Source organism: Mesocricetus auratus, unplaced genomic scaffold, assembly GCF_017639785.1.
Source record: "Mesocricetus auratus isolate SY011 unplaced genomic scaffold, BCM_Maur_2.0 Super-Scaffold_100676, whole genome shotgun sequence".
Taxonomy (NCBI): domain Eukaryota; kingdom Metazoa; phylum Chordata; class Mammalia; order Rodentia; family Cricetidae; genus Mesocricetus; species Mesocricetus auratus.
In genome coordinates, this window is record NW_024429266.1 from 123,753,187 (window position 1) to 123,765,439 (window position 12,253).

The 12,253-nt window shown below is 41.1% G+C and overlaps 1 protein-coding gene and 2 pseudogenes across 4 annotated transcripts in view; 1 reads left to right on the top strand and 2 right to left on the bottom strand.

Moving 5' to 3' along the window:
* The window catches only part of Ccser1 (coiled-coil serine rich protein 1), a 1,057,181-nt gene that overhangs the window by 114,227 nt on the left and 930,701 nt on the right, over positions 1 to 12,253 (top strand). For all 4 annotated transcript variants that reach the window (XM_040737638.1, XM_021230621.2, XM_040737639.1 and 1 more), the window contains one exon: positions 10,259 to 11,614. In XM_040737638.1, the coding sequence (XP_040593572.1) occupies positions 10,300 to 11,614 (1,315 nt within the window). In that variant the 5' untranslated portion in view covers positions 10,259 to 10,299. The remainder of the gene's footprint in view (positions 1 to 10,258; positions 11,615 to 12,253) is intronic.
* On the bottom strand, positions 3,716 to 5,877 carry LOC101826805 (annotated as a pseudogene).
* On the bottom strand, positions 6,334 to 6,700 carry LOC110342010 (annotated as a pseudogene).

The window sequence follows — 12,253 nt, forward strand, 5'->3', positions numbered from 1 at the left end:
GATAATTAAATACCTATTATATTTATTTGAGTTTTGGTTAAAAATTTGACATGTAAATTAAAAGACGGACTACTGTGCCCTCTGCTGATCACTCTGCGAAACTGCAAGTGTTTTGTTCTGACTTGCTCTTTGTTAAGAAAACTTTAAGGCAAATACAGTCATTTTCCTCTTTAGTGAACAGCAGTCTTAGATGGTGATGAGGCTTTTTCACTTTGGGTATATATTGTTATCTGGAATCTAGTTGGCCTATTATCCATTAAAGGAGAAGCTAAAAGTTACATTTCATGTTTGAATTGTTACAATTTATTACTTTAATTGTGTGTGTGTGTGTGTGTGTGTGTGTGTGTCTGTGTGCGTGTGTGTGTGTGAGGGGTGATATGAATATATTTGGGAAGGGCACGTGTACCATGATGCATCTGTGGAGGTCAAAGGGCATTGGGATCTGATGCTTGTGCTAGGTGGCCAGACTTGAATAACAAGTGCCATTACCCACGGAAGCATCTTACCTTACAAGAGTCACAGAGCTGCCTACTCCCCCATTATCTCATTGCTCCCATTTGTGAGCAGGATGTGTCAAATAATCCGCTGCTGTTTGGTGATATCAGTAAGGCAGAGGTCTCAAAAGCTCGAAGCTGGCAGGAATCTTGGCTTGAATCAGTTTGTCTTCCTTGCCACTGAGGGTATTTTTGGAATAAACACAAAAGGAAAAGGAAATAGTTTTACAGTTATCAGGAAATGAAGTAGAATTTTAACCATTGAAAAACTAAATCTTAACATTCACAGATTCACTTTAGATTGAGAAATCACTAAAATATAAAACTTCCCAGTTAAATAAAGTTGAGGAATAATAATGGATGGTTTAAAAATCTCCTAGTGTGTTTTATTTTTATTTTTTTATCATTTTAATTTTAATTTTAAATAGCTTGTTTTACATGCCAATCCCAGTTCCCTCTCCCTCCTCTCCTCCCGCACTCCCCTTTCCCCCCACCCTCCCACCCTATTGCCAAATCCTTCCACATAGGGGATATCTAGAGTCTGTCATTTCACTCTGGGTAGGGTCCAGGCACTCCCCTAAGAGTCCAGGCTGAGAGAGCATCCCTCTTTTATTTTAGAAATCATTTTATGCTGGAATTTATTAGTGTTTGTGGAAGACTACAAACCTCTAGGGATTTCTTGGGTTTTATCTCACCTCCAGGGCCTTACCTACACCCATTCTTCTGCACTTTGTAGAGGCAACCACCGTTACCAGTTTTTGTGCCCCAGACCTGATTTTAATTCATTTTACACGCACCTGTGTATATTCTTCAATGATATGATTCCTATTAGGCTACATTGTTATACTTCATTTATTATTCTCTTAGGTCTAACTGCAAACCAAGTTTATGAGTGTATTTTCATTATTATTAATAAAAATATGTAATAAATATAATAAAAAATTATTACATATGGTACTGATGTCCCGTTGATGACAGCATCTGAGGCAAGAGTCCACTTTAAGCATAACCATGTCCAATGGTTGGAAGTACATCTTTCGGGACTTTCCCACATGCTTTTATGCCTATATGAATGTTCAGAATATTTATTTTACACACATTATTTCCTAATGTAGATTATAACTTAGCAGCTTGATTATAAAACCCAACGATGTCTGGAAAACTGTTTCCACGTTACTTCATGTTCTCAACTCATATGCTTAGTTTTTGTTTAGTATTCTCTACAATAAATACTATGTGTCAAGTCTGTTATGCCACTCAGCGTCAGCACCGTTTACATTTTCACTGTGTACCCTGGATATCCTTGTGCCCGCTACTTATGCTATTCTTTCAAAATGATGAACTGTGGAGTGTTTTCGATTTCACATCTTCTTTTTGTAAATCTCTAAATGGTGTTGGTGGTGTGACCTGTGACCTTCTCCCCCCCCACCTTTTATTAAACATAGGTCCTCTTCTCGTACGATAGGCTCTGAACACAGTTCCCCCTTTCTTTTCACCTCCCGGTTCCTTCCCACCCTCTCTCCCAGCCAGATTCAATCCCTTTCTGTCTCCCAGTAGAAAAAGAGCAGGTGTCTTAATGGATAACAACCAAGCATGACAAAATAAGATACAATAAGATGACACAAAAGCTATCATATCAAAGTTGGACAAGTCAAGCTAAGTGAATAAATAAGAGTCCCAAGAGAAGGCACAGGAATCAGAGCCCCACTTATCACGCTCAAGAGTTCCATAACAGTACCGAATTGAAAGCTACAGTATTTGTGCAGGGGATGTGGTGCAGAAGCACACAGGCCCTGTGCTTGCTGCTTCAGTCTCTGAGTTCATGTCAGCTTTGCTCTGTCGTTTTAGAAGGTCTTGTTCTCCTGGTGTCCTCCATCCCCTCTGTCTCCCGCTTCCTTCTGCCCCTTCTTCCATGGGACTTCCTGAGGTCTGAGGGGAGGGATTTGATGGAGATATTTCATTTAGATCGACGTGTTCCAAGATCTTTCTCTCTGCATGATGTCTGGCTATGGATCTTTACTTGTCCCCATCTGCTGCAGGAGGAAGGGACTCTGATCATTGACACCCACTTCTTAAATCTCTAACTACTAAAGTCTTTCCAAATCTAACATTACCAACTTTCAGAATACTGAGATTGGAAACTATTACTTTGTGTTTTTCTTACTAAACAGTGAGTTGAGTGTCTTTCAGAAGTTAATTGGTCACGTAGGATTCCCTATGAATCTTCTGGCTCGTAGTCCTCTAGTAGCATATTAATTTTTTTTACCCGAGTGTTTAGTGCATGTGTGAGCATATGCATGTGCACACATGCAGGCTAAAGGCTGACATTCCTTGTCTTCCTTGATCACTTCCCATTGGACAGGGTATCTAACTGAAACTAGGGCAAACGGCTGGCTAGATTGCTGGCCAGTGAGCCACAGGGATGCAAGACTCTGCCTCCTTCCGTTAGGTTTGCACACGCAGGTCTCTGTGTGAATGTTGACATGGTTCCTGGTGATGACCACAGGCTCTGTGCTTGTCTAGTGGGCACTCTACTTTCTGCTCTCCATTGTCTTACTGGAGTTCTGTTTCTGCATTTCTCAATCACTAATGTTTCTGATTATCTTTTTTTGATAAATAAAATTATTGCATTTAATGTTATTTTCTTGAAAATCCAAATCATCGTATTCCTTAATGTTGTACCACACAATGCCAGTTCAAATTATAGAAAATGTACATTAATACTGCCGACAAACAAAATTAAGGACGGTATAAAGCCCTCCTTACACTTTGTTTAATTTAAGCCAAATGATCATGGAAAAAAAGGCTATTAAAATTACTTTGTAATTATGCACAATGAATGAAAGCATAATAGATAGCAGAGGACTCTTCTACTGTAAAATTATTTACATCCAATTTATTCATCTTAGGAACACTAGCTTGAGAGGTACTGGTCTGCTTTATTCCACTTGAAATAACTTCGCTACAGCAAACAATTGTCTGATATTTGGAACACATTGAAGAAAATGGTTGTGTCAGTGATTTGGGTTGAGTCTTGATTCCTATCAGTACACAAGATATTGTGGTAGAATCCTGGTGTCCTGGATGGCCCAATAAACACAAGAAGATCAAGCAGGCATTTGTATTCTGAAAACTGTCTCCGGCTCATACAAACGTTTGTCGTGTAGGCTGCAGGCCCGGACTTCTTCTACTGGCACTGGGATGTGATGGGCAAGCGTGTGTTAGGAGAGCTTCACAACGATTTTGCTTTGCTCCTTCATCAGATGGTGGGCCTCCGTCTCTGTCTTCTTCCTTTGCTGCTCTGCTGTTCTCTTTTCTGTCTGCAGTCTTCTGCTGCCTTAGAACTTCTACCGCTTGCCAGGCTGCATCTTCTTCCTCTTCCCACACATCGGTATTTTCTTGCCAGGTATCTAAGTCTCCTAATTCTGATGATTGTTGAATGAAAGGCATGTCCTGCATAGCCACCAATCCACTGGAAAAACCTGTATTGTCATCGGGGACACCAACATTCAGTGGTTCTCTCTTCTTCATGACATTTTTTTGAGTTTTCCTCATAGTTGGTGTCATGTCCTTGAAATAGCCAGGTTCCAGTTGATCCAAAGACTTTTGTTGTGTTGCCCCACTCCATTCCCTCCTTCAATCTTTACACTTGTAGGGGCATCTTCATCCCAGGAAGTCCACTCCTCCACATCTGTCTGCTTAGGGATAGACGAATAATCAACTGTAGTGGGCAAAGTTATTTGTTCTCCACTTAATTTCCTTCCTCTGCCAGATCTGCATATTAGTCTCTTTAGGAAGGAGAACATTGTTGCCAGGCATGTACAAACTTTTAAATTACCGTCTCAGGCTCGTGCTCACTGGGCTTAGTCAGTCCCTGCTCCGCTCATTCAAAGTCTGGCACGCCGCTGCCACCCTGGTCGTTGCGCAGCTGCCATGGCCACCCCTTCGCCAGACTCTGATGATCTTTTCTTATTTTCAATTTTAATCCATTTGTTCTCTTCTGAGAAATGTTCATAGTCCTTGCTCATTTACTTCTCATTTAAGATGTTTCTCTTATTGATTTGGATAGAATTCTTTATGTATTCCAGATATTAACTCCTTGCCCATCGAATATCTTCCTAGTGTTTTCTCATTCTTTGAGAAAGTCTGCTACATGCCCCTGACTGGCACTAACAGCAGCCCCCTGCCTCAGGTATCAGGGATTATCGTGAAGCCCACTTCACTGTTCTCCGGAGTCTGTACTAAACTTGTCTCTAGGCTGTGCCACAAACTTTGTTCTCGTTTCTTTTCTGTGTCCAGAGAGCAATCCCTTAATAATCTGCTGGCCTAAGAGGCCTTACTGCTTGTAAGAATCCTACTGTAGACTACAGTTAATGCTTCCTTTAATTAATAGACATTTTAAAATCTAACCAAACCCTATATAATAGTGTTGGGGTTCCCTGGATTCGTCGCCCCAAGATTCAAGAGTCCACGTGGCAATTGATGCAACACGCAAGAGGCTTTAATTAGGCATCTGCAGATGGGCCTCTCGGTCAGCTTTTAGACCGATTGGCCCCGAGGTTCAGTTACAATTAGCTTTTAAAGAGAAAAACCACAAGCTTTTGGGAGGGGTCCCTATCTTGTGACGGGGGGGGGGGGAAGAGGGGTACGTGACTACTGACCAGGGGAAGTAGATGTCTTCCTGACCTACACGTTGTAAATTCCTCAAACCTTGGTATGAGTTAATCATCTCTCCCTAAGTAAATTGTGGTTATCATCTCCTTGTTTCCCACGAATCTTGTTTGCCCATCTCTGACGCCCTGGTCAGTTCGTCACAGGTGGTCAGCAGCCCGGAATTGGCCTTTTGTGGGTTTACAGCCCTTCTGCAATTAAGGTTGCTAAACCATACATCCCATTCTGTGGTCTTTCAATAGCATATTATAATGTAGAACAGGTGACAAGAACAGACATATTTTCCGGTACCTACCTTCCTGTTACACTGTGCATTTGTTATGTGGGCATTGCCTTTCCTAAACAAATGTAATTTCACCTTTTGCGAATCATGTTCTGAGTCAGAGGTAATCGTTTAATTCAGAATTATTGTCTGGATATTTTGTTGATATAGTTACTCAGTTATGTGTGGACAAGAGACAGATCAACATGGTCAAATATGTGGATCAAAGAAAGGAAGGGGATTATAGTTGAGAATCCCTAATGCAAAAACCCCAATGCTCCCAAACCTGAAACACCACACCCTGATATAACACCTTAGTGGGAAGTTCTGTACTTCACCTCATACAATGGTTGCAGTGCAGACACAGGTACACTGAGAATACAATAACAAAAACCTCTGTTTATGTATATAAAAGTAGGTAGACCATAAAAATTTACCTTTAGTCTTCATGTACCATCACTGTTATACCCATATTTCTTTGCACTTATCTGAAATTATTTACATTATTGCCCCCAAGCATTTGGATAAAGATAGCCTGTTTCTGTAAAAGGTAAGTCAGGTACTGTTCACCATGTTGCTCAGATGGTCCTGTTGATAGATAAGGTTGCTGGGAAATTTCCTCAAACTGCATGCTTTGATATTGTTGCATATGAGTTATTCTTGCATGACTCAAAGTTGAGAACTGTTACTTGTAGAAGATTTGTGTCTGTGGCTTTCCTCTCCTGAGGTTTCCCAGGTAAAGTAGACTTCCTTTTGAGAGTGGCCGTATTGTTGCTATGTGGTTATTTTCTGCAAGCTTGTCTCAGAAAGAGTAGGGCTGGGGCCAGATTTAACTTCTGCTGCTTTCTTCACAAAAGCAACAAATAACAATTTGAATAATGAATGAATGAAAAATTGCATTTGTTACTACTTTAAAAAGCTGCATATTTCCTTCAGTTTCTGACTCTGTGCTTGTGCCTTCAACACTTTGACAACAATTTTCTGTTCCTCAGTAAGGAAATCCCACTCAATCCTGTCACAGGCATGCTTGGCACATGTGGAGCCACCATAGGCCCTGCTTCTTGTCCTAGACAATATCATAAGGACTTTCGGTCTCACAGCACGAACCCCTCGAAGTCTGCCTGGGCACACACCACCTGAGGATTTAGGTGCTTTCCCAGCTTTCTTGGTATAAAGGCAAACAATCCTGTTGCCAGGGGTTCTCGACAGCCTAGTTTTTATTAGAGGCTGCATTGCAGGAAAGCCTATGATGATATGTCAAATGGTAGCCCATTCCGAGCGCTTCTAAGCACTGTTCCTGGAAAAGCAAAAAAATAGCTTTTAAATCTAAATAAAAATGCAGCTTAGGGGAAGTTGGTAATAAATGTGAAAGTATTGATTCACTCTGTACATAAGCACAGATTTTGATGAGTGACTGTTTTCATATCGATTTGTAGATTACAGACTCCATGTATCACTCGCTTTCATATCATGTATTGCATGCCCCAAGTATCATTTGCTTAGATATAGCCCAACGTCACAACACTGGTGACTGAATATGTTCCCTGTGAATTTATGTGTGGTATCACCTCATCATTAGCAAAGTTCCTATGAAATAATTTATCTTTATTAGTTTGTATGAATTTGTACAGGGTTCTCTGTATGTGTACCACATGTGTGAAAATACTGAAGGGTAGACAAGTGTGTCAGATCCCTTAGAACTGGAGCTTCAGGTAACTGTGTGCTGGTGTGGATGCTGGGGACTAAACATGGGTTCCAAGAGCAGTGAACTGCCCAGTTATCTCTCCAGCCTCAGTGAAATGATCATTCCCATTGTTCTAGTTCTGTTACAGATGTTTCACAGAGTCTTGGAAGACACAGATTTTTGTTGTTGTTGTCAATTGCATCTGTGAAAAGGCATATTTTTAATGTATTTAATAAGTTTGTTTTATCTAAAGTAAATAATTCTTATGGTAATTGAAGCCCCTGGACAATGTACATTTTCACTAACTTTTTGTTAAGAACGATCGGATAATAATTGAGAAAAGAGTGCCTGTGGGATGACTCAGTGTGAAAGCATTTTTCACAAAAGCCTGGCAACCTGAGTTCAGTTGCTGGAACCCACATTAGAAGTAGGGAATGAACTCCCCAAAGTGGTTTTCTGACCTCCATGTATGCTATAGCATGTGCGTATTGGCACTTACCGTGCCCACCCCAATACAACAAAAGAAAGTAATGGAGAAAAGAGTTTTCTATTATTTTGAAGTGCATAGAAATGAAATATTGAAGTTTTATTAAATAATTAAAAGATTACATTTATGATTATAACATAGTAAAGAGGGATGAGAATACTGTCACGCTCACAACACATTTCTGTATAATGAGGGTGATATGATGTGCTGCTCTGCTTCTCCCTGAGGATCATTGGCTGCATTGGTCCATGAAAGTGGAGGGAACAGAAGTGGGGAACAGAGTTAGGAAAGCTGTGGGTACGGCTGATACAGCCCTCCAGTAGACAGACTGCAGTGAATCAGCTCAACTTTATTCTACAGTATAAGGGATATACAGGATTAGGGAGCCTGGGGACAAACCCTAATTTGCATTAAGTGTCACAGTCCTATTAGAAGGCTCCTAACACAAATCTTAGTTATCATATGTGCATCAAGGGAGCCGTGTAGCAGGAATCTGTGCCAAGGGTCAAGCTAAAGATAAACCAGGCATCTGGCTTAGAAACAGCTTTCAGATAAGGTAAGTCCTCAGGGCCCAGGGACATTCTCTAGATAAGGGCAGGTAGAGAACAGGAAATTTCTCTGGAGAGGGAGGGAGTTTCCATGTGGCCAAGCTTTTGGGAAAAGTTGTCAGGACGTGAGAGACTGCAACCTTAACCAGCCAGCAGTGCCTTCCAACAGTGATGAGACCGCGTTTCAGTCAATTTGTCCAACATTATGTCATTATCGAGCATATGTCTCACATAAACACAGTTTTTATACACATGGTTTTTGTAATAGTTTGAAAGGCTTCTGAAAGGTGTACAGCTTGATGTGTTTATTTATGTTTGAAATATTGATGGGCTCAAAGCAAAGCTACCCACTTGGAAATCCATTCTATTTATGTACTCCATAATTAATGGAGTATCTAAGCATGCAGACAACTTCAGCTATTCAAAGGATGAAGGTAGAAGCAGAAAAGAGTGACAGCTGCCAGGCCTCACAGAGCTTTCCTAGGACTATGGGAAATCTGAACAGCAGGTACTTTATCTTTCTGCCATTTATTCCTGCCAGCCAGAAACAAGACTTATGTACAATGGAGTCAAGTTTAAAGAATCTTTTGTTTTTAATAGATTGTATATATACTCAAAGACAGAGTTCACCTTAACGAACCAACATGAGTAGCCTATGTGCTCCACACTTGCCTAGGGGCTGTCTCACCGTTTGCATTAAGTACTTACTATAAAAGATTTTCTGAAAGATTTTCCACACATAAATCTTCTGGATACTTGTGAAGAGATCTAGAACTGAGTTACTCTTTCAGTTGAGTACTGATTCAAAAAAGAAATGCTAGAGGAAAGGCCAAGAAATACCTTGATAAGTATATGTCAATGATGATCATATTTTGGCAGCAATTATATTACTGATTTAGCAACACTGAGCAGTTCAATTCTAGGGCCCATGCGCTTCTGACCAGATTGACTGAACCAGCCATGAGTTATCCCCTATGTAGCAGACCTCAAGTCAAATCAGAAAGTGGCTAGTTACTTCCATAACATGCATGTCGTTATTGAACCAGGAATCACATCTTGCCTGACCGGTATTGTAGCATCTTGGCTATACCGCATGGTAAGAACATTGGTTGCCTTTTCCCCCTAGTGGCATGCACTGTACCTTTTGGCAGCCAGCGGGGAGGAAATTTCCAGGTCAGTTCCTGTTTGATTTCTTTATGCCGAATATCCTGTATGCTGTATGGACCATAAGCTAGCCTTGGGGTAGAGAAAGCTCTGCTCGTCTGGTTTGCTTCATTAGCTGGTGACATTATTGTTACCTTTCTTTGTGCTATGAAATACCTATAACATTACTACTTACTTCTAGAGTTTTAACAAAAAGAGATTATCTCTGAGAAATCCTTTGTGCATCAAAAAGGATTGTAGTAATCACCTTTCCATCCCTTCCTGTATCTTCTTCATTACTGGTATCCAGGTGCACCAACCTGGTCATAAGGGTCCTGGGTTTCTGAATGACTCACTGTTGGGAGCCTCAAGATTAGCAACAATCTGAGCTTTCAATCAAGTCTTTTCCTTAGCTCATAGACTTCTTCCCTCATCTGTAACTCTCTATATGTCTTATGTAACAGGGTTTCTTTGTCGGGTCTGATTATCCATAAGCTTCCTGTGTCAGACAACATCCATGAGAATATGCTCCAATTGGTTTTTCATGAGTGCAGATCTTAGTGCCTGGCTTGCCAGTGTCTGGTCTGTGTTTCTGTTAAGCTGCCTAGATTACCCATTGAGCCATATGTTATAAACATGGTTGTTTTTAAATGTAAAATGTTAAGATTTAAAAATGTACCAGAATTTAAAAGCAGACTGGTCAGGTCTTAAATAACTATGTTGTGTTTCCCAACCCAGCATTCTTTTTAGTAGACTAAGTATTTGGGGGTAATCTTGAATTTTTTTGTTAATATTAAGATTTTGATAAAAGCTTGTGGATAATTTCTTTTTCTGTTTTCTTAAATCCTGATTTTGGCATACTATTATTGTAGGATAAGCAAATTCTTTGTCATGAAAAGCTCTACTCTGCTTTACTGGGTCCTGGTCAAGATTGAATTCTATTGACTTGTTTTCTTTATCTTTTCCCAGGCTGCTAAGTTGGCTATCGCAGTGTAAGCCTCAGGGTCCCAATGGGGGACTCAGGATCAAGACGATGTACCCTGGTCTCCCGGTTGCCAATATTCAGGAAAAGTATTAGTAGAAGACATGACTCTCTCCCTTCTTCACCCTCTTCGAGTAACACCGCTGGTGTCCACAGCTCCTCCCCTTCTAGCACAAACTCCAGCTCAGGGAGCATGGGGAAACGCAGGAGCATATTCCGGGCTCCCTCCATCAGCTTCCACCACAAGAAGGGGAGTGAACCTAAGCCAGAACCTACCGACCAGAACCTTAGTATTTCCAATGGTGCTCAACCCAGTCACAGCAATATGCAGAAACTAAGTTTGGAGGAACAAGTCAAAACCAGGGGAGGACATTCTGTGGGTTTTAGTAGTTCTCGAAGTAAGAAGATAACAAGATCTCTGACAGAAGATTTTGAAAGGGAAAAGGAGCCTTCAACCAATAAGAACGTCTTTATAAATTGTCTAAGTTCTGGCAGAAGCGAAGGGGATGATTCTGGATTCACAGAAGAACAAACTCGACGTTCTCTTAAACAGTCAACAAAGAAGCTTCTCCCCAAATCCTTTTCATCTCATTCCAGATTTTCGAAGTCAGTTCCACAGAGCCAATCCAAGTCATTAGTACAGCAGCCTGAGTTCTCTCTGGCGATAGCACAGTACCAGGAGCGAGAGCCTGCCTTAGGAAGACCTTCCCCTTCTTGCTCCGCGGATGTAACCGAGCATGCAGGAAGTTCCTTACAATCCCCTCTGCTTTCCACAGACCTGACCACAGCTCAAACCCCTTCCGAATTCTTGGCCTTGACTGAAGACTCTTTGTCTGAGGCAGATGCCTTTCCTAAAAGTGGAAGCACGGCATCCCACTGCGACAACTTTGGTCACAATGATGCTACCTCTCAGCCCACCCCTGGTCTCACCGCTGTCACAAAGACAGCAATGGAATTTGTGGGGACTGTGCCCTGTATGATGATGTCTCCTGGGAGGTACAGGCTAGATGGCCGGTATGGCAACGAATTGCATTCTTTACCAGAGACCTCTGCTGCAAACCAGGAAGATGTGTTGCTGCAAAGCACTGGGGCCCTTGTTAGGAATGTGAGTGACCCAGAGACCCACCTGCCAGCTGGTCATCAAGGAGAAGAGAAACCCACTGCTGAACCAATGCCAAGGACCAGCTCGCCCAGGATACTGGGCTCCTATGACCAGCACAAGTTGCTGGCTGACCGCATTAAAGGAGTCCACCCAGTTTCAGACTCAAGAGTAATCCCTTCATCTGGGGATCATCATGTTTTTAACAAAACATCCTATGGATATGAAGGAAGTGCTGCCAAAGGTATGCAGATTTTCCATGTTCAAAAATGATGTAAATTAGTTTTCATTATTATTTGATTAATTATCTTTACTCCGCATCTTGGGTGGAGGCACATTTCCTTTGCATTTATAATTACTGTTAAATGTTGGCTTAGATTGCTTTTTAAACTTGTCTCAGTTATGATGGAGATGTAAGTCTGTGATACTCATTTTTCTTAGCTGTATTATTTATGTTATTCTGACCTGAGAAGAAGGTGGAAGGAAGGCAACTCTGCTTGGAATGTGACTGTCATGGCACTGTTACTTGCTACTTGATGAAATGGAAGCATTTCAGTCAAAGTTTTCATAAAGGAAATTGTGCAATTTCAATTTGGTTTCCTGTGTTAACATAGCTCTATTAACTAGGATCCATATTTTGATATAAGTAAATGAAAGTATACTCCTTGGAGTTAGAAAGCCCGCCAAGTTCAAAACCTGCATCAACATTAACTATATAGCTTTAAATTTTAAATGATTTTACCTTGATTGTCACATGAGTGTGTATAGGAACATGTGTGTGTGTGTGTGTGTGTGTGTGTGTGTGTGTGAGTGAATTATTTCACTTTGGTTTCCACAAAATACTCAAAGGAACTGTTGAATGTCCCCCACTCACTTGCCTATT